This window comes from Mobula hypostoma, chromosome 3 (genome assembly GCF_963921235.1).
Source record: "Mobula hypostoma chromosome 3, sMobHyp1.1, whole genome shotgun sequence".
Lineage (NCBI taxonomy): Eukaryota > Metazoa > Chordata > Chondrichthyes > Myliobatiformes > Myliobatidae > Mobula > Mobula hypostoma.
Window position 1 is genome coordinate 170,780,558 of NC_086099.1, and position 22,775 is coordinate 170,803,332.

At 41.2% G+C, this 22,775-nt stretch overlaps 1 protein-coding gene across 1 annotated transcript in view; it reads left to right on the plus strand.

The window, feature by feature from the left end:
- The window catches only part of dnah5l (dynein, axonemal, heavy chain 5 like), a 296,635-nt gene extending 275,835 nt beyond the window's left edge, over positions 1–20,800 (plus strand). The window contains exons 74-76 of the mRNA XM_063042366.1: positions 509–717; positions 10,447–10,668; positions 19,739–20,800. Coding sequence (XP_062898436.1) covers positions 509–717; positions 10,447–10,668; positions 19,739–19,957 — 650 coding nt within the window. The 3' untranslated portion in view covers positions 19,958–20,800. The remainder of the gene's footprint in view (positions 1–508; positions 718–10,446; positions 10,669–19,738) is intronic.
- The last annotated feature ends 1,975 nt before the right edge of the window (positions 20,801–22,775 follow it).

Below are 22,775 nucleotides of genomic sequence, written 5' to 3' on the forward strand. Positions count from 1 at the left end.
ATTATTTGAATATCAAATAGCCCAAATTAGATTAAATGAAATATGAATTTAATTTGTATGGATCTGGGCTCTTCAGGGTACGAAATATAGCTATTTCTGTAAGTGAGTTTAATTTATAATTGATTCATTATTGAATCTGTACTGAGATACAGCAAGAAGTTTCAGTTTGCATGCAATCCAGGCAGATCATTGCATACGGATGCATTTTAAGGTGGTACAGAAGGAAATAATGCAGAATGCGGTGCTAAAAACAAAATTCACATGCACATCAGCTACTTAGGGTGAGAAAATTAAGACTCGTAACAACATGACTAGTGCTTGTAATGTAATTGTGTCAGTTTGTAGCTGGGAAGGATTTATGGGGAACAGTAAAATGTAGCAGTAACAGTTTTTGGAGAAACTAGCTGTAGGAAATTACAGAATTGTTACTTAAAGATTGCTCGACACTGAGAAGACAAAACAGTCATCACTGTGTTTCCTAAAGGTGCCTTTTTAATTTTTAATTTAGGAACAATCATAATGTCCGAGGATCTTAGAGATGCTCTTGACAACATGTATGATGCCCGGATTCCAAAACTCTGGTTTAAAATTTCCTGGGAGTCGGCTACTCTTGGATTCTGGTTTACAGAGCTGCTCGAAAGAAATCAACAATTTCACACCTGGATTTTTGATGGACGACCAAACCAATTCTGGATGACAGGATTTTTTAATCCTCAGGTTTGAGCAATGAATATTAAACATTTTTAAAGAACATCACTAAAGCTTTAGCAGAAAAATATTAATAAGTGAATCTTACAATTATCTTTTATATTTCTGACAACACAAAATGTATTCATTGTTCACGGCTACAATTATAGGCCTCTACTGAATTAACAATACATTAGAAAATGCAAGAGAAATTTCAGGAAAATTTATAAAGAAATCTTCATTCCTTCATCAGGAACACACGGGGGGTGGGGTTGGGTATTAGGAATCAGCTACAAAATGAGGGATTGTTTTAGGCTAAGGGTGCATAATCTAGTCTGCATTAAATTAATTCTCAATTGAATAACTGAGAAACTAATTTGCATGTATATCTGTAATGATATTAAGGAAAGCTCGGTATAACGTTTTAGGCAGAAAGCAATTATTTCATCTTTGTGCATTTTTCCTCCATTTAATTTCACCATCTAGGTGGACACAATTTAGTAACAGAAGGACAAGGATGGGTCATTTAGTCCCTTCACCTTTCAATGAGAGTATGGTTAAACTCCATTTACCTGCATTACTATCCTTTACTGCAAAATATCGATTGATCATAATTTTGAAACTATCTATTGAATTGACATTTCTTTGTTTGGCTGTGGCAAAGCTATCCATTTTTACGTCATTTCACTAGGTCCAGTAGTTTCATTGTACTGGCCTACTGGCCTATTCAATATTTGTGATCTGTGCACAAAAGCTCTTTTCATCCTTGTAGTTCCTGGTCTTTCACTATCTTGTTTGGGTCCAAAATTAAGTTATCTTTTACTTTATTGTATTGAAACCTGTCTACTGTACATTTTTTTCACTCAATTAATGTCTAATTTTAATCACAATTCAGGCTTGTTTATTATCCATAAGGTTAATTACCTCATTGACAGAAGTCAGCTGCCAAAATCTAGGAACTCTCCATAAAACTATTTGCCTTTTTTTTCCACTTTAAAGTTCTCCTTACAAACTGATCTTTGATTGAGCTTTTGATCCAATATCATTTTATGAAACTGTCAAAATTCATGATACCATTATGAAGTGATTTGGGATGTACTGCTACACTAAAGGTCCTAATAAATACATCATGTTGCTTAAACTGCAGTGTTTTTTTGTTGGAAGATTTTGTAATCAGCAAACTGTTTGGGTAAAGCTTTTTTTTGCTAATTGAGGCACTGAGAAATTGTTCGGTATCATGATAGGTATGTCAGATACTTTGCAGTAGACTAATGAATATTTTGGGAAATTCGTAGAGTATGCACACAAGTGCACTGTGCAAAGTAGAACAGATCTTGCACACTTAAGCCTTTTCCAAGCAGGAAGAGGGAATCATATCCTTCCAGGCCCGAGACGCAGCTGGCTCTGGCAACAGGGGTGTAAGGTATGGTGTAAAGTTGGAACATATTGACAGGGTATTCAGGCCGAGTTCTTACAGCTAGGGATGGTAGTTACCTGCCTTCATCATCAGGCAGAGGGATTATGAGTGGAGTTGTGAATGGTGATTGCAGGAAGGGATAATAGATAATGGGGTTCAATTGATAGTCTAGCTATGGGATTGGTGATCAGAGAGATGGATTTTGCACTTAGAAGGTAAGATTGACGTTGGCATGGGTATAGGTAATGTTAGGTGAGTGGTTAGTAATCATGGCTGGGGTGGTCAGTTGGGAGGGTGGGTGATTGCTGTGAGCATTAGGAAATGTGGATGCATGGTTGGGATATGAGATTCATGTTTGGAGGACTCTATTGAATGATTTGGAGTAGTTGCTTACTGCAAGGAAGTCTGTAGCCCCCCTGGCCAGCCTCAGGGTCGCTCGGCTCTCTGTCATCTAGGGAAACAGCCCTCAGCCCCACCAAACTGGGTAGTTAGTTTATGTGGATGCTGTGTGATGTACCCCACCCCGCACAAATAACAGACAATACACCAGATACGATTAAATGATTTACAGTTTATAGATATTACTGGAACTATATAATAAATAAAATATAAAAGGAAAATAAAAGGCAACACCACACTTATCAAAGTTCAAACTCTTCGTGCACAAACAGTTGGAGCTCAGAACCCTCCTTCTTCACTCTGCGTCACCCCTCGGACCACCTCGACCTGCTGCCTGGGACCAACAACAGTGGTCGACCAGACGCTCCACACGAGTCCGTCTCCATCTCCTCTCCTCGCCGAACACCCTGGATCTCGGACTCCTGCTCGGGGTCCGACCCCGTTAGTGGACTCACAGCACCTGGTCCATCCTCTGTCTCTCTCTCCCGCCTTCTCCCCAAAAACCCGCACATCACAATATCTTACAGACACACAGAAAGCATAACAACTATCCCAATTGGTTCGTAACATATTCTTATCAGTAACATGATCCAAACAAACTGCTAGCGGGAGGACTTTCTCAGCAGTTAACATAACAAAGAAGCCCTTTCAATTATAACTAACAAAGAAGCCATTTTAATTAGACTACGCAGTGACATTAAAAAAAACCCCTTACACTCTCCCCCTACCAAATAAAGTCATGTCCTCATGCCTTCTAAATAACTCACCAACCAGTCCTACAGACACAGAAACCCATCCAAATACACAGTGGCATTGCTCACCTAACAGTGGACCTTCCGCATGTCCACGGACGCTACATAGGCCAACCTATCTGGGAGCTTCCTAATCCTCAAAGACCTCCGTACCCCTCACCTAAACCCTAAAGGCTCGGACACTACTAGGGATACCTCGGGTCTGCTTGCCAACTCCTCTCTCACTCGTGCCACCACTACAACTTGGAGTACCCTGTCCCGTGTCCGGGGCCCCGCTTTTTTTTCCTTCCTGGTCCTGCTGTAACCCAGACTGCCCACAGCTAGCCCTCCCCACTGCACCTGACTCAGTGGGAGAAGGGCCTAAGGTCTCTTCCTCAATCACAAGGAAGTTAGCGAAAGGCAGCATGTACCACATGTCCAGCACATCATCCTTCGAATCCATATTCTTACTCATTCTCTCGATCGGTAGCTGCTGTTTAAGTTTCTCCAAACTGAAACGTTTAGCTGGGTCTACCCCTTCAGCCTCCTGCAGTCAAGATGTCAGCTTCTTCGGGGACTCCTTCAACTCTCGCCACAGCCTCCGCAGTTCTGACTCAGGGTTCCTGGCCATCTCAATCTGGGACGCAGTTACCCCACCAGCTTCTTCCACCCTGACCTGAAAGTCAGCAGTTAAAGGACGTTCAGCCTCCAGCTTTTTCCTCCCGATGACTTCTTCCAGGTCAACTTTCAGTTTTTCCACTTCATTTAAACTGTCGATAGTTACTTCAGGTTCCTTTCAAGCGTCCGCCTCCCTTTTCCGAGATCCATTACCTCACATCCTCAGGAGTGTAGTCAAACTCCCCTCCCTGGGCTCTCAGTTTTCTGTTGGCCTTAGTCAGAACACTTCCTTGATCTTCCCCAACTTGTAAGTCTTCCAATCTTTTCTGGATCGACGTCTTGAGTTTCTGCTGATCCCTTCTGAGGTGGGTCATTGTTTCGTCTCGCTGGACTAATTCATCAATACATGACTGCAGTGTCGGCTCGGAATTCTGTTTCTCCTTCTCCACTTTGACAAGCGTGAACTCCAAGTCTGTAATGGTCATCCCGCAAGAGCGGCACTCCGTCTCCGGCCTGGATTTCTGAGCGTTCAATTCAGTGGTGCAGATCCCCTCCCTCCTGTGTTTCATTCTGACTGACGACCTGGGTTTCCATCCCCAGGTCCACCACCGTCTGTTCCAACACCAGGAAGTTTAACTGGTATGTCGGGACATTTTTCTCACATGGCACCAAACTCTTCCAGCCAAAAACTCCTCCACAGTTGACACTTCGCTTCTGTCGCCTGGGCTCAGCCACTGGCCTCGCCTCATAGTCCCCCCAGGCGAATCCAAGCTCTAGGCGGTCATCCACATACGCCAAAACTCCACACACCTTCACTTCCCCCATGGTCTTCCTCATGCCCCGCGGGAAGGTTGCAGGGGCTCCAGATGTGCCCTTCGGAATCTTTTTGGATCGAAAGAATCCTAGGGAACTAATAACGGCCGCCTTCTGCTCATCAGCTTCACTCCTCGGGATCTGGCAACATCGACTCCTCAGATCCAGCACATTAAACCATGTTGCATAATCCACACACACGCTTCCTACATCTTCTATGGCGCCAGGGTCCAGTTGCTGCAACCTCTCTCTCACTGAGGTGTCTTCAGCGGTCAACTTCCCTCTCTCATGGTAGTTTGGAGCTTCTACTAAGAGGGTCTCACCCTCAGCTACTTTCCCCAGGCCGTACCACCGCTGGGTCTCGTTTGAGCCGGTGGCGAAGTTAAGACTGCTACACACGTCCTCAGAAGCAACTTGACACGCTGGGTGCCCAGACAATGCCCCCATGAACTCCAGGGTCATTAACCAATCATTGTCTTCTGCCCTTGCGGTTGTCAAGGGTAAATGCTTCAGACACTGGTTGTAAAACGAACTGTTCAACAACTTGACCTGCACCCTTGGGTCGAGGATGGCTTTAGCATCGCTTCCGACTATCCGTAACGACACCCTGGGGCGTGGTCCCTCTAAGCCTTCAGGAATAGGGTCTTTTCCTTTCGGAAGTTCATTGGTAGATTGCTGGGAACGTGCTTCTCCAGAGACCCCGAGCTGTTCCCCCACTGGGCCTCCACTAAGTTTCTCGACACCTCTCTGCTCAGCTGAACAATTGAAGGAGTGGCATGATCCCCTGAAATGATCCCCCGGCACTGCAAGCAATTTAGCCGCCCTCCTAGCCAGAGAAGACACACTGAAAACTTTCCCCCCTCTTTCAAATAACTGACAGCTGTCACTACGGTGTAATTGAACCTGACAGCTCTAACACCGTCACCAGCCCGCCTACTTAAACTTTCAACCAATCCCTGTTGCTCTCCCTCAACCGAGCACTGCCACTCATCTAACAACTGAGAGACCCGCTCTGCTCATGTCTCGCACGCCTCCGCCCAATTGGTTCGTAACACCTTCTTATCAGTAACATGATCCAAACAAACTGCTAGCGGGAGGACTTTCTCAGCAGTTAACATAACAAAGAAGCCCTTTCAATTATAACATAACAAAGAAGCCATTTCAATTAGTCTACGCAGTGACATATAAAAAAAAGAAACCCCTTACAAGTCATTTGTCATGATTTGGGTGTATTGGTGGTTGTACAGTCCGTTGCATGATTGGTTTAAGCCAATACTTGCAGTAGAGGGTTGGTAGGTCAGAAAGTTACAATAACTACTTCTTTGTACTAGTTGAAACCAGAGATTGGTCCGAGAGACTCATACATTTTAGAAGGATTAACAATTGTTTAAGCAAGTCCCTTCTAATACATTTGGAAGCCGGTCTCATGGACGCTGTGAAAAGGTTTTCTAATTTTCCTTTGCTGACCTACTTCTTGCCCCCAGGTTACACCACAGTTACCTGCAGTACCCTAAACTTACTCACGGTCCAACCACCAGATGATCCCAGTATTCCCTAGCCAATGGCATTGCCTCAATTCTCCAACCCCAGTCACCAATCCTACTTCCTCTCTCAACAGTGATCATCCAGCCAACCGGAGACTTTAACAGTTTCTGCAAGTGAAAGGTCTTGATTGTGTATAGTGCATCAGTCTCTATATATGGCTGAATTGTGTTGAGTCACAATTAATTTCTGAGTAGAATCTCTTTAAGCACAATGAGACTCATCTTTTGGCAGTTTTCTGGCTTGTTTCTTTGGAGATTTGGTCCTGCTTGTTGGCTTAATCACACTGTCAGTGTGAAGGAATTTGTGCCATTGTATTGTGGAGCAGGTTGTACAGCACTGGCTGAATGTAAAAGTAATTGTGAATAGAATGTAACATTTCTCATACAGTCTGTGACTATTTTCTGATCACCGGGTGTTCTCTCTGTTGAATAAAATTAATTAGGTATGTGCTCAGGAATAAAATTAAGACCTGAAACTCATCCAACCCAACTATGGCAATGCAAACCAGATTGAGTTCCTGCACCAATAACAGATTTTTTTAAATATCTGATCTAACCTTTACAACAAATAAAAAAAATTCTGAAATGTTCTATTCACATGAAGTAATATGAAACAAATCCTGGCCTGTCATGTTAGGGCTGGGCTGCACGACCTGACTTGATCCACATCTGAATGTTTTACCAATCTGAGCCTGATACATGTAGTCAGCATTTATCGAGGTGGGTAGCCAAGACTCTAGAATAAATGAACAAAAATCTGGCATTGTTGTATTTTCGAGGCATATTGGTGGGTCTTGTTTGTCTTGCCTCTAGAATGGCACTATGTCCAGAGACTTTATTCCCTGTTCAGTTATTGTAGAACACTGTCACCAAAGTCAAAACTGTTGTAAAACAGAGATCGAAATAAATGTATCGCTGAAGTAATACACCTAATTCAAATATGCTGGAACCTGTAGTAATTGATGCCAACAAGTCAATCGTCTATTCACACTAGTGAGAGTAAGGTGTAACTGTTTCTTACACATTTGTATTTCTGATATAAAATGTCCCAGAATCAAACTAAGTTGCTTAACCGATGTTTGCTTGGTCCAATTCTCCTCTTCTCCCCATAACCATCTTTAAATTCTGATTTGCTCTTTACAGACTTATATTCACAGTAATATGGGTTTGGATCAAAATTTGTGTGTGTTTTTTTCATAATTATCTTTATGCATTCTTATTACAAACTGAGATCATTTGATGCATATTTATGATTGAGAATTTCATCCTTGGTCTGTAGTGTTAAATGTTGAAGTCAATGGAATAAATTTCAGAGCCATTGTACAACAAACTATCAGAATCAAGTTTAATATCACCAACATACGTCTATTTATTTATTTAATCAATCAATCTATGTGTGAAATTTGTTGTTATATGGCAGCAGTATACTATATAGCTTATTCAATGCTACTGACCTGCAGTGAGTCACTAGGCAAATATACTATTGTTTTAATAATAGAACATAGAATAGTACAGCACAGTACAGGCCCTTCGGCCCACAGTGTTGTGCTGACCCTCAAACCCTGCCTCCTATACAAGTCCCCACCTTAAATTCCTCCATATGCCCGTCCTGTAGTCTCTTAAACTTCACTGGTGTATCTGCCTCCATCACTGACTCAGGCAGTGCATTCTACACACCAACTACTCTCTGAGTAAAAAACCTTCCTCTAATATCCCCCTTGAACTTCCCACCCCTTACCTTAGAGCCATGTCCTCTTGTATTGAGCAGTGATGCCCTGGGGAAGAGGTGCTGGCTGTCCACTCTATCTATTCCTCTTAATATCTTGTACACCTCTATCATGTCTCCTCTCATCCTTCTTCTCTCCAAAGAGTAAAGTCCTAGCTCCCTTAATCTTTGATCATAATGCATACTCTCTAAACCAGGCAGCATCCTGGTAAATCTCCTCTGTACCCTTTCCAATGCCTCCACATCCTTCCTATAGCGAGGCGACCAGAACTGGACACAGTACTCCAAGTGTGGCCTAGCCAGAGTTTTATAGAGCTGCACCATTACATTGGGACTCTTAAACTCTATCCCTCGACTTGTGAAAGCTGACACCCCATAAGCTTTCTTAACTACCCTATCCACCTGTGAGGCAACTTTCAGGGATCTGTGGACATGTACACCCAAATCCCTCTGCCCCTCCACACTACCAAGTATCCCTGCCATTTACTTTGTACTCTGCCTTGGAGTTTGTCCTTCCAAAGTGTACCACCTCACACTTCTCCAGGTTAAACTCCATATGCCACTTCTCAGCCCAGTTCTGCATCCTATCAATGTCTCTCTGCAATCTTGAGGATCTCTTTTTGATTATTCCCTAATCAGCTCAGCAGCATTGAAAAGTAATATATGTCCCGTAAAAGTGTCAACCATCTCCAACAGAGTCTAACCAACTATTAATAATACTCAATTACATTGCCATTGTCCAGTTCCCTATTATCAATGTCCTGGGGATATAACATCATTGCAGTACCAACTTAATACTCTGATGCAAGAGCAAATATCCTGGTTTCGAGACTGGATTTCCTGACTCATCTCCTGATACACCACAGCTTCTTCACCATCAACACTGTGACAAAAAGGTGCAATGGAATACTCTCCAGTTGTCTAAATGAATGCAGTTCTATAACAGATGGACCACTTTGAATGTAGCAAAGTAGCCCCACCAAATTGGTACCTCTTTCCATCACTCTAAATATTCATACCCTTCAGCAAGGATGCACAATGGATCTAGTACAAAATGCACTACCATTATATCCCTAAGCCAATAAAACAGCAGTTCCTAATCATTTAGCCTCCACAAACAAAAAGGAAAAGGGCAATGTACACTATGGAGCACCTGCTAATTCCTCTCTAGATCAGATACCATTCTGATTTTAAACTTATCACCGTACATTCAGCATTTTTGTTCCTAAATCTTGGAACTCTACTAACATTGTGGAAGTACTTTCACCAAAAGGACTGCAGCAGTTTGAGAAGATGGGTCATCACTGACTCTCAAGGTCAATTAATGTTGGGCTGTAATTGCTGGTCTTGCTAATGAGTCACATCCCAAGAAAGCTGATCTTGTCACTCACAACATTTCCTTCCAATGATTTCCTGTTATGCATTTTACACAACTGTTCCAATGTTCTTGTAGTGGGATACAGTTGATGTGATATGGTATATCTATACCATAATGATATACAGCGTGTTTCCATTGCGACCAAGGAAAATACAACATAAGTGACCAGCTCTCTTGTTCAATATTGTTATCCCTATTCAATTGCCTCAGAAGGTGCCAGAGGGGCAAGTTTCCACAGTTGTGCCACATACAGACAGTCTTTCTGTTCCCTGCACCTAGAACACTTGGTAGCAAAGGTTTTTGAATTGAAGGAGACTTTTGTTGTGGTTTTGTCACAGGATAGAATCCTTGACAAGGATGGCATTAGTGACATAAAAGAAATTATGAATTTTTTCCTGGTACTTAGTCCTGATGACATCAAGACCACTGAGAGCTTTGCACGTACTCTTGTTCTAATAAAACTAATCTATTACTTCTTTGATATGGCCAGAGAGAACATATTCTTGTGTCCCCTATAGCTATTCGGTGGTTGGTCATCTGGTAGTTTACCCGTGAATGCTAGCCCTTGGTCGACATTTCCAGTACCAATCATCCCCTTGTGGACTTCAGTGGAGTTTTGTCAAATTTTCATTTGGCCAATGTTTCCGTTTGGCGGTCGGACCTCAGATAGTCTGCCCATAAATGCCATCACTTGGCTGACAGGATCCATCTGAATCTGTCCCTTTACAGACTTTGGCAATGAACAGTTACTGACTCAAGATGAGGAAATTATTTTGATATCCAGGAGCTACATCCATTTTCACTGTATATTGGATAAACTGATTGAAAATATCTTAGTACAGCCTACTTACTGATCATTGTTCAACAATTGAAAAGAAAGTCTCTAAGATAACATGGAGAGCCAGCTTGGAGTAATATATTGTGATACAATATTAATTTTACAAACAATATTGAAACAATATTTCAAGTTTTGAATGCAGGAATTTTTCAAATATCATCCATATATCAAATCATGTAAAGTTAACATTGGAATGCATTTTTTGTTTCCCCTTCAATGAATTGTACAGATACCTGTATTTAGTAGATCTTACATCTGTATAAAAAAAAATCTAAAGTGGGATATCTCTTTGCAGGGTTTTTTGACGGCAATGCGACAAGAAACCACAAGGATGAATCTGAACAAAGGCTGGGCCCTAGATAGTGTTGTTCTTTATAATGAAGTCACCAGAATGATGAAAGAAGATGTTAATGCTCCTCCTGCTGCAGATATTGGTGGTGTTTATGTCTATGGCCTATTTCTGGATGGAGGAGGCTGGGACAAAAAAAATGTAAGGCTTATGGAATCATCTCCAAAGGTAAGTATAAGACACAGAAGCATTCCTATCGAATCTGCTCCGCCATTCCATCATGGCTGATCCCAAATCCCACTGAACCCCACACACCTGCATTCTCACCCTATCCTTTGATGCCCTGACTTCTGCTTTAAATATATCCATGACTTGGCCTCCACTGCAGTCTGTGGCAGAGCATTCCACAGATTCACCACTCTCTGGCTAAAAAAAAAATCCTCCTTACCTCTTCTAAAAGGTCACCCGTCAATTTTGAGGCTGTGCTCTGTAGTTCTGGATATCCTCACCATAGGAAACATCCTCTCCACATCTACCTCATCTAGTCCTTTCAACATTCAGCAAGTTTCCATGAGATCTCTCCGCATTCTTCTAAATTCCAGTGAGTACAAGGCCAAAGCTGCCAAACTCTCATATTTTAACCCCTTCATTCCTGGAATCATTTTCATGAACCTCCTCTGGACTCATATCCTTTCTGAAATATGGGGCCCAACACTCCAATTGTTAACAATACTCCAAGTGTGGCCTGACTTGTGTCTTATGTAACCTCAGCATTATCTCCTTGCTTTTATATTCTAATCCCCTTGAAATAAATGCCAACATTACATTTGCCTTCTTTACCCACAGACGCAACCTGTAAATTAACCTTCTGAGAGTCTTGCACAAGGACTCCCAAGTCCCTCTGCACCTCTGATGTTTGAACTTTCCCTCCGTTTAGATTATAGTCCGCACTATTGTTCCTTTTACTAAAATGCATTATCATACATTTCCCAACACTGTATTCCATCTGCCACTTTTTTGCCCACTCTTCCAATTTGTCTAAGTTCTGCAATTGCATTGCTTTCTCAGCACTACCTATCCCTCTACTTATCTACATATGTTCCGCAAACTTTGCCACAAAGCCATCAATTCCATTATCCAAATCACAAACAAGAGAAAACCTGCAGATGCTGGAAATTCGAGCAACACACACAAAGTGCTGGAGGAACGCAGCAGGCCAGGCAGCGTTAATGGAAAGAAGTACAGTTCTCGTTTCGGGCCGAAACCCTTTGGCAGGACCATTATCCAAATTATTGACAAACAATGTGAAAAGTAGCAATCCCAATGCTGACCCAAGGAACACCACTAGTCACAGGCAGCCAACCAGAAAAGGCCCCCTTTATTCCCACTCGCTGCCTTCTGCCTGTCAGCCATTCCTCCATCCATGCCAGTATCTTTCTTGTAACGGTATGGGATTTTATCTTGTTAAGCAGCTGCAAGTGTGTCACCTTATCAAACGCCCTCTGAAAATCCAAGTAAATGATATCCACAGGCTCTCTTTTGTCCACCCTGCTTGTTACTTCCTCAAAGAACTCTAACAGATTTCTCAGGCAAGATTTCTCTTTACAGAAACCATGCTGACTTTGACTTTCTTTATTATTAGTCTCCAAGTACTGGAAACCTTATCCTTAATAATAGACTCCAACACTTTCCCAACCACTGAGGTTAGGCTAACTGGCCAATAATTTCCATTCTTTTACCTTCCTCCCTTCTTAAATAGTGGAGTGACATTTGCAAGGACTATGCCAGAATCCAGTGACCCTTGAAAGATCATGACAAACCTCTAGCACAGAATAGAACATAGCGCAGTACAGCAAAGTACATGCCCTTCACTCACGATGTTGTGTCCTTCTTTTAGCCTACTTAAAGATCAGACTAGACCTTCCTTCTCACAAGCCCCTCCATTTTTCTTTCATATACATGCCTAACTAAGGGTGTCTTTATTGTCCCTAATTTCCCTATACTTTACTCCAGTCACATTAAAAGTATGTCTTCTCATACTAGCCATTGCTATCCTGGGAGAAAGGTGCTGGTGGTCCTCTATGCTTCTTATCTTATGCTTCTTCATATACCTCTATAAAGTCATCGCTCATCCTCCTTCACTTTAAAGTGAAGTGCCTCAGCTTCCTCAAACTTTGCTTACAAGACATGTTCTCTTATGCAGACAGCATCCTGGTAAATCTCTATACCCTCTCTTCCACATCCTTCCTATAATGGGGTAACTAGAACTGAACACATTACTCCAGGTGTGGTTTAACCAGTTTTATAGAGCTGCAACATCACCTTGTGGCTCTTAAACTCAAGCCCCAATTAACTTATAGTTTTCAGTTAAAACTTTAATTCTGTTTTAATTATTTTTGTGAAAATGAAAAAGCACAACTTTGTCCAGTCATAAATACTTTAGTCTGATCCAAATGGAATGTAAGAATTTACCAAAGTGCTTCCAAAGAGCAAACGTCCCCAATATGTACCAATAACAAAAGTCAAAACCAAGTAAAGTCAACATAAATTCAATTGCACCAGAAAATTTTCTATTGACTGTTTTGCACTGCAGGAGTTGACCAATTTAAGCTCCAATTGCCTTTTGGGTAGACCTAACGTGTGAATTTCTTAAAGGACTACCCACTCAATCTTACATAAATCCATTTTAATAATGAATAACAGGATAAACAGCTAAGTAAACCGTCCACTTTCTGTAAGCTTTGATGCAAAGTCCTCCAGATGTTTAACATGATAGACTTTACTTCCTGATTTCAGTCGATGTGGGATAGTGCTGTTTGTGCATCACCGCCATCTCAGGTGTTGGTCCATCACAGGCTTTAACATCACCCTGTCTCTTACTTCCACTGGTGACTGGTCTTTGTCAGCTCTGAGATTCCACTGTGCCCATCTTATTTTGGCTGCCTCCAGGATATTGTTGTAGTGTCTATTGATCCCATCTGCTGGACTGTACAATCTCCAAGTATAATTGTGCCACCCTTTCAGTCTGTAACAACGAAATCCTTATCTTTTGATTCACTACCTTGAGGGAGCTCGGTGTAGACTCATTGGGTGCCATGTTACCATAGCAGATAGTGCGATGCTATTACAGCTCGGGTTTTGGAGACTGGAGGTCAATTCTGACTTATCTGGGTGCTCCAGTTTTCTCCCTTAGTCCAAAAGCATACCGGTTAATAGGTTAATTGGTCATAGTAAGTTGTTTTGTGCTTAGGCCAGGGTTAAATCGGGAGTTGCTAAGCAACGTGGCTCGAAGGGCCAGAAAGGCCTATTCCATACTGTATAAATAAATACCAAAGGCACCTGATTTTTGATTTCAACTGTATGATCTGAAGGTGAAGAGCTAACTTTGAGAGGACCTACACATTGCAGTCAATTGGAAAGTTATGTGTGGTTCGCGCACCATTATCTTAGTGTAAGTTTATTTAGTTGGTGTTCCTCACACAGAATTCATCCTATTTGACATCAGATTGCATTCAATAGAACTGGATCTGTCCCCATCTCTGTTCCTGCATGGTACTCCATTGACATTCAATGATCCCTTGAATACATGGTATTTGTGGAAGTGATGTTCTGTCTATATATACATGACTTTCCTGATGGACTGGACATTTTGATTAAACTGCTTCTGCTGCAGCCCATCATACTTCCAACGTAGAAGCAAGCTAAGCTGTGCTTCTCCTATTCTGACTTTTGCCTCCCTCTTTACCGCATATAATTCTTTCTATTGGCTAACAGCATTTTAGCCACTTTTGGAAAGATGCACAATATTGCATTTCTGTATTTAAATCTGTCTCATTCTTTCAGGCTGGACTCCCAAATCCCATAAACAATCTCAGGTGATTCATGCAAATCTGCAATTATCTGGTAACAGGCCTAGCCCCAATAAGGAAGGACCAAAAGATTCTCTCTGAACAAATAAAGAGCCAATATTGTTCACGTTCATTTCTAAGTGGGTTACAATATGCTTATAAAATAGCTAATACATTGTCAAAGTTTTTACTGAAGGGCTTCATGGTATAGTGCAATTCACTGTCCTCATCAATAAGTTATAATGATGTGGTCTCTTGCATATATTCCAGTTTATTTGGGGTAGACAGATCCTTGAGGCGCAACTCTTTCTCTCTTATATCTCCATTCATTACTCTGTTTGATGACTCGTGACTTTGTATAATCTCACTTGGTTTACATAACTTGCTGCCTTTCAGTCCACATTGACCTAGTAAATTAATTTTCAGGCATGCAGTTTAAATTTCATAGCGTCATTGGCTAACATTTCTAGCCTTATGGTAACGTAGTGGGTGGCACAACACTTTACAGTAACAGCGACCTGGGTTCATTTACCGCCCCTGTGTGTAAGGAGTTTGTATGTTCTCCTGTGACTGTGTGGGTTTCCTCCGGGTGCTTCAGTTTCCTCCCACAGTCTAAAGGTGTACCAGTTGGTAGGTTAATTGAATATTGTAAATTGTCCTGTGATTAGGCTGGGGTTAAAATCGTGTTTGCTGGGCAGCACAACTTGAAGGAGCAAAAGGGCCTGCTCTGCGCTGTAGCTCAATAAAAGTAAATGAATAAAATACTGGGGAAAAGCTGGTAAATTAAAAGAACTTTCATAAGGGCCAGAGCCTCTCTCTTTCTGTGTGTTCTCTAGTAGACAAGTAACTAGTTTCACCTAGTTCAGCACTGTCAATGGGAAGCAGCGGGATGCCTGCTCAGTGGCAGGTAGTGCTGTTTTCTCACAAACACAGCAGTCGGGGTTCAATTCTGATCCCCGGTGTCATTTGTGTAGAGTGTGTAGGTTTGCTCAGGGGGCTCCCATTTCATTCTCCATTCCCAAAATCTACTGGTTACTAGGTGGATTAGCTACTCTAAATCAGTCAATGGCAAGTGGGTGATAGGAGAATTGGTGGGTGTGGGATGGTTGGGGGAAGGTTAAAGGATTTTTTTTTTTTTTTTTTTTTTTTTTTTTTTAGTTCATTCATGGAATGTTGGCTTGCCAGGTTGAGCCAGTATTTAATTGCCCATGTAGGAGAGAACAGATTGCAGGGAAATAGGGGATCAAGTTTGATGGGATCACTCAGAGCTAGTATGGACTCAATGGGCCAAATGACATTCTTCTATGTTTTAAACGTTTAATATGAAATACAAGATTTTCATTGAGCTGTATATGTGACAGAGATAAGACATCAAATCCTCCTAGCATCTACTCTGTATAGTTCTGTCAATACTTTACCTATTTCAAAGAATCTGATATATATGTATTGTTCTCCTAAACTGCTTTTTTTTCCTCCATAAAATAATCCCTGTAATCAATTTAGTGAAACATCAGTGCACCAGCCTCTAAGGCAAGTCTCCTGAATGTAGAATATCATATCAATACTTGAAGCATAAAGTTGTGAAAACCTTGTGTGGCTGATGTATTCCATCACTTTGCATGGAAGACCAACATTCTATTTGCCTTCTTAATCACCTGCTTTATTTGCATAGTTACATCCTTTGTTTCTTTTAGGAGAGCACCCTGATCTCACCAAACACTAATATTTATTAATTTCACATAATTTATATAATACTGCTTTTCTTTTCTGCCTACCAATAGGACAACCTCATATTCCTGCACATTATACAACATCTGCCTTCTTTCTGGCTACTTTCATAAACTTTGCTGATACTTTGTGTCCTCACAACCTGTATTCCACGGAATTTTGCATCATCAGCAAACCATCAGTCCCTTTTCTAAACATCAGATGCCCCAGCACAGTCCCTTGATGAACACATTTTGATTAAACAGTAATTTATGACAGCACAGGCACAGGTTGAAATCTTTGTATTTATTCTGAAGGTCTTTCAGTGTTCAGACTGTAATTAAAAAAGGAAAGATCTACAGTTATGTTGTTCTTTTTCTATTCTCTTGTGGATGTCAGAAACCATTTTAAAATTGATTTTTGAAGTGGGATTACTGTACTAACATAGGAAATCATGCATCCAATTTGTGCAAAGTCAGCTCCCACAAAGAGAAATGTAATAATGATCAGACAATCTGTTTTAGTAATGTTGACTGTGGGATATACCCTTCTTCTCTAATCTCATAAAAAATGTAACGTGGTCATTTTTATTCATGTTACAAACCCAAAGTAACTTTGGTTTAATATCTTAACAAAAAGATTTAGCTGCAAAACTACTACATGAGATCACATTTAGATGTTTCTGTTGACATTATTGCTCAAATAGAATTCTGCACTAACAGGAGAAAATCTGCAGATGCTGGAAACCCAAGCAATATGCACACACAAAATGCCAGACAAACTTAGCAGGGCAGGCAGCATCTATGGAAGAGAGTACAGTCGATATTTTGGACCAAGTCCCTTCAGCAGGGCTGGAGAAAAAAAAGCTGAGTAGATTTAAAAGGTGGCGGAGTGGCTTATAAGAAGCATGGTACAAGCTGGTGGTGAGGACATGTTTCCAGAAAGGATATATGGCTGTGGTAGCAGGGCTCAGTGAGCACATGGTCGAGGAGTTGGTGGCTGCAGAGATCACAGTGGGGGAGCAGTAAGAGGGGGTTTTACTGTCCTCCCGTCGAAGGGAAGTTTTAAACTTCTTCCGGGCAGGCATCCCTGGAAGAGACTGCAGTGTAGTAATCCAATCACAAACAAGAGAAAATCTGCAGATTCTTCACTGGAGGTTTTTTTTTCCCTCAAACTTAGTGTTAGTGTTACTCTAATCATATTTTCTGCTAATGAATATGTCAAACTAAATTTTATAGGTCTAGTAAGAGTAAAACAGTGGTTAGGGAGAGAATAAGTCCTTAATAATAGCCTGTGTGTGGAACCAAAAGAAATGGGTGAGATTTTAAATGAATATTTATCTTCAGTTTTTATTACGGAGAAAACAATGAGCTAAGGAAATGGAAGGAAATGAGTGGGATGTCTTGGACCACATTGAGGTGTCTTGAATCTATGGCATTCTTTGCTACAGGCAGCTGTGGAGGCCAAGTTTTCAGGTATATTTAAGGTAGAGGTTGATAAATTCTTGATTGGTCAGGGCCTGAAGAGATACAAAGGCAGGAGATTGGGGCTGGGAGGAAAATTGGATCAACCATGATAAAATGGTGGAGTAGATGATGGACCAAAATGCCTAAATCTGCTCCTATATCTTAATCTGCTCCTATATCTTGTCATAAAATGCATTAAGATGGATAAATGCCCAGATCTTCACCTGGTGAATTTTTAGACCTGTGGGAACGAATTGTGAAGGCCCTTGCAGAAAATTTTTCTTCATCTTTGGCCACAGGTGAAGTTCTGGATGACTGGAGAGTGACTAATGTGATAATGTTATTTAGAAAGGGCAACAAAAACAATCCAGAAGCTCTTTGAGGAGGTAAGCAAGAAGGTAGATGAGAGTAGGGCAGTGGACATTATTGATTATGAACTTTAGCGAGGCCTTTTAACAAGATACCTCATGACAGGCTAGTCTGAAAGATTAGACTGCATGGGATCCAGGAGGAGATGGTGGACAGGATTCATAATTGGTCAGAAGCAGAAGGTGGTGGATGTGTCTAAAAGGGTCACTGTTGGGATCCTTGTTTAATAATTTATGTAAACAATTTGGATCTAGACTGGGACTTCATTCCTTGGAACATAGAAAAATGAGGGGTGACTTGATAGAGGTATGGAAGATTATGAGTGACATAGGGAGTGAAATGAAGGGCCACTATATGCAATAGGGCATGGGTTTAATATCAGAGGCAAAAGATTCATAAGGGTCATTAGGGTCAGCTTCTTCATGCAAAGGGTGGGGCATATTTGGAATGACCCACCAGAGGCAAGCACATCAGCGATATTTAAAAGACATCTAGTATAAGTACATGGATAGGAGAGGTTTCGAGGACTGTGGGCCAAATACAGGCTAATGGGACTAACTTATTGGGCAACAGAATCGACATGGATGGATTGGGCTGAAGGACTTGTTTCCAAGCTGTATGAATTTTACACAATTGTTCTACACAGCTGTCCAAGGATATTGTTGAAGCAGGTTAGTAGATACATTTAAGTAGTATTTGAATATACATGGATGACAGCAATTTAGAGGGTTATGGGCTAAATGGATTAGCTTGAATATGCATCTTTGTTGGCATGGACATTTACGGCCTGAAGGGCCTTTTTCTGTGCAGTATAATTCTATGACTATATAGGTTTTTTTAAACAGAAACAGGTTAATTTTTCATGATTTATTCTGACAAACAACAATGGAGTGGCAAGATCAGAGCAAACAGAAAAATGTGGAAAGAGCTTACCATCCCCAAGACCTTCATTGCTCCCTTTGTTAATGACACAAACTGAGGTTAAATTATAGCTTTTTAAAATGTTGTGATCGGTGTGTGTCTGATTGCATCCAATTTGTGGAACTGCAAGTGATAATTAAGTGTTGCAGCACATCCATTCTTAAAGTACGTAAGAAAAATATGAGATAAGAGGGAATATAAAAATAAAAGACCTGAAAGATCATAAATTAGTACCAGAGAAATTTAATAATTAATAATAAGATTTGACAAAATACTTAACTATATTCTGATACTTCTTTCCTGCATCTATGAGTTTTTTGGATTTGCACTCCAAGATGCAACACTAGGTCAGAAGAAGCATCAAAGTTATTCTTATCCTCTTGTTCCTGATGTACTTGGAGAAGATTTTGGGATTTTCCTTAATCTTAATGGTCAGGAATATGGTCCCTTTTGGCCTTCTCTCCTGCACACTTGTTATTCCTTCACTCTACAGTTGCTCATACCAGCCATAGGTTTCCTTTTGTTTTACCTGATCAGTCCCTCCATACCTTTTGTCATCCATCATTCCTTCATTCTGTCATCTTTGCCTTTCCTCCTTAGTGGATCTGAGCTCTTAGTAATTCTCTTTTAAAAGATTCAAGATTTAAAAAAAAACCTTTTCCCCCATTGCAAGGGCCGGCCAAGACCAGAAAACATAGATTAGGGGTGAGGAGTGAAAGGGTTATAAAGGATCAAAGGAAAAGCATTTTTTCAGTGGGTGGTTGTAATCTAAAACAGATAGTAGCGGAGGCAGATACTCTACGAAATTTAAAAATCATCTGGATGAACACTCAATTGACAAGAGTGCAAGAGTGCCGCAGGATGCAAAATGAGTGCTGGAAAATGGCATTAATATACGTAGATACTTGATGGGTGGGCCGAAGGGTTCGCCTCTGTACACCTATTTGCATTTCTTTGAATGACTCTGCTTTCCAATCGTCTTTGCAGGTACTGTTCACCTTGCTTCCAGTAGTTCATGTGTATGCCATTAGTGCCACTGCACCTCCTGATTCCAAGAAACAGCAGGGGGCGATGTATTCATGCCCTGTGTATAAGAAGCCCAGGAGAACTGATCTGACGTTCATCTTCTCTCTGTATCTGAAAACAATACAGTATCCAGATCACTGGACTCTGCGTGGTGTTGCTTTACTCTGTGACTCCAAATAAACACAGAGAAAGCAATGCAAATTGTGCAAAGTTCATTTAAGTATTGTGTTTACTACAACCTGAAATTAAATGCTGAGAATATGTTTATCCTTTTGCATAATCTTGTAATGTATGTGCAGCATTCTGGAAGTTGTTTGAACATGCCTTACAAAGTTTAGCATTTAATCTTGGAGAATAGAGGATTACTTCAACCTGTGTTACACCTTGCCAGATCTCCATTCACAAATATAAAATGATGAACAGGAAGTCTGCCTCAAAATTAGGTAGGGTACAAAACAGGGTTTCATCTCTTGAATCCCCAAAGCCTTACCACTATCTTCATCTATTAAGCAATGTGAAGGAATATACTCCACTTGCCTGGATGAAAGCAGCTCCAACAATACCTACAACCTCAAGGAGAGAGCTGCCCCGTTGAGTAACACACCTTGCATCACCCTAAACATGCTCCTTCCGCACAGGCAAACAGTGTTTATAGTTACTACAATATTTGATAACATCAATGACTTCGATCAGCAAGAAGAACAATGGAAACAGGATCGTGGAAACAACACCCTGTAGGCTGTCCTCCAATTCACACACCTGACTTTGAAAAACAATTTTTCCATCATCTAAATCCTCCCCAGGAGCATTGTAGGTGTACCTCCACCAGACGAACAGCAGCAGTTTAACTGCCATTGAGGATGTAGTGGGAATGATCTTCTTAAAGATAGTAAACCCTGTTGTCATCACATAAAAGTTCCATTTAACAGGTAAAAATCACAAGAATGCCTTATTGCATTAATATTCTGAAAAGTTACTTTACTTTTAAAAGGGCCCTAAACAATTCTCATCAGAAACTCTTCATTTTAGCAACACTCTTTAGTGATTAGGCTACCTAGTTTCCTATTTTATTCTTCAAAAAGAAATGAATTATTCCAGTTCCAAGGTATTTGATTTTCCATGCCATTAAGTACTTATGTTTTACTGTAGATAACAATAATTGGAAAAATAACACATCCTGAATAAAATGTTTGAACCCAAAAAATAAAACATTGTGTTCATGTATTATTCATCTAATCAACAGAGTAAGCTCTGAGCCTAATTTTGAACACAAAACCTTCAAATTAAAAACAATTATTCCAATTTACCAACTGTTATACTTTTGGTGCAGGATCAGGTGAAAACGAAAAGATAGGCTAACACATGGTTGAAAACAGAGGCCGACAGCAGGCCATCTTTCAGGATGGTGAGCCCTCACAAGGCAGCAGGCCCCAAAAGAATGCCTGGTAAGGTGCTGAAAACTTGTATCAACCAACTGGCGGGTGTATTCAAAGACATTTTCAACCTCTCACCACTATGGCTGGAAGTTCCCACCTGCTTCAAAAGGGCAACAATTATACCAGTGCCCAAGAAGAGCACCTTGAGCTACCTTCATGACTATCATCCAGTAGCACTCTCATCTACGAAGGTGAAGTGCTTTGAGGGGTTGGTTTTGGCTAGAATCAACACCTGTCACAGGAAGGACCTGGACCCACTGTAATTTGCCTATTGCTATAATAGGTCTAAGGCAGAAGTGATCTCAGTGGCCCTGCATCACCTGGACAATGCAAATATGCATGTCAGGATGCCCTTTATGACTATAACTCAGCACTTAACACCATCGTTTGTACAGTAATGATCGAAAAGCTATAGAACCTGGGCCGCTGTACCTCTCTCTGCAACAGGATCCTCAACTTCCTAACTGGAATACCATAATCGGTAGCTTTTCGATCATGGATGAGTGCACTACTGGATGATGGTCATTAAGGCAGCTCAAGCTGTTCCTCTAGGGCACTGGTATAGTTGTTGCCCTTTTGAAGCAGGAGGAAACTTCTGGCTGCAGTGGTGAGAAAAACATCTCCACTTCACTGACAATCAACACTCGCAGACCACAGGGATGTATGCTTAGCCACTGCTTTACTCTCTCTACACCCACAACTGTAGCTAGGCATAGTTCAAATGACGTTATAAATTTGCTGATGATACAATTATTGATGGCAGTACCATAGGAAGAGTACAGGAGCAAGATATACCAGCCAGTTGAGTGATGTCTCCAAGTAACAATCTTGCACTCAGTGTCAGAAAGACCAAAAAGCTGATTGTGGACTTCAAAAAAGGGCTAAGACAAGGGAACACAAGCCAATCCTGATAAAAGGAACAGAGGTGGAGAAAGTGAGCATTTTAAAGTTCCTGGTTGTCGATACCTCAGAGGAACTAACCTGGACCCAGCATATCAGTGTAGATATCAAGGCGGCAAGACAGCAGCTATATTTCATTAAGATTTTGAGGACATTTATTTTGTCACCTAAAACACTTGAAAACTTCTACAGATGTACCATGGAGAGCATTCTGACAAGCTGCATCACCGTCTGGTGTGGGAGGCTGGGGTGGAAGGGTGCTGCTGCATAGGATCACAAGCTACAGAAGCTGTGAAATTAGTCAGCTCTATCATGGGTACTAGCCTCCAGAGTATCCAAGACCTCTTCAAGGAGCGGTGCCTCAGAAAGGCACCTGAACCAAAGGAACCAATATTCTTGCAGGCAGGTTTTTTTTTTTTTTTAAATAAAAAGAGCTGTTGGGGAGGGTTTAAACTAACATGGCAGGGGCGAGGGAACCAGAGTGAAGGGACTCAGGAAAGGACAGATGGTTAAAAAAGCAAAGATAGCATGCAGTCAGACTGTCAGGAAGGGCAGGCAGGTGATAGGACTTAGTTGCAGCCTACAGGCTGAGTATCACATCATTAGGGATGCAGAGTCAGAAAAGACAGAAAATACTGTACTGAAGGTGACATATCTAAATT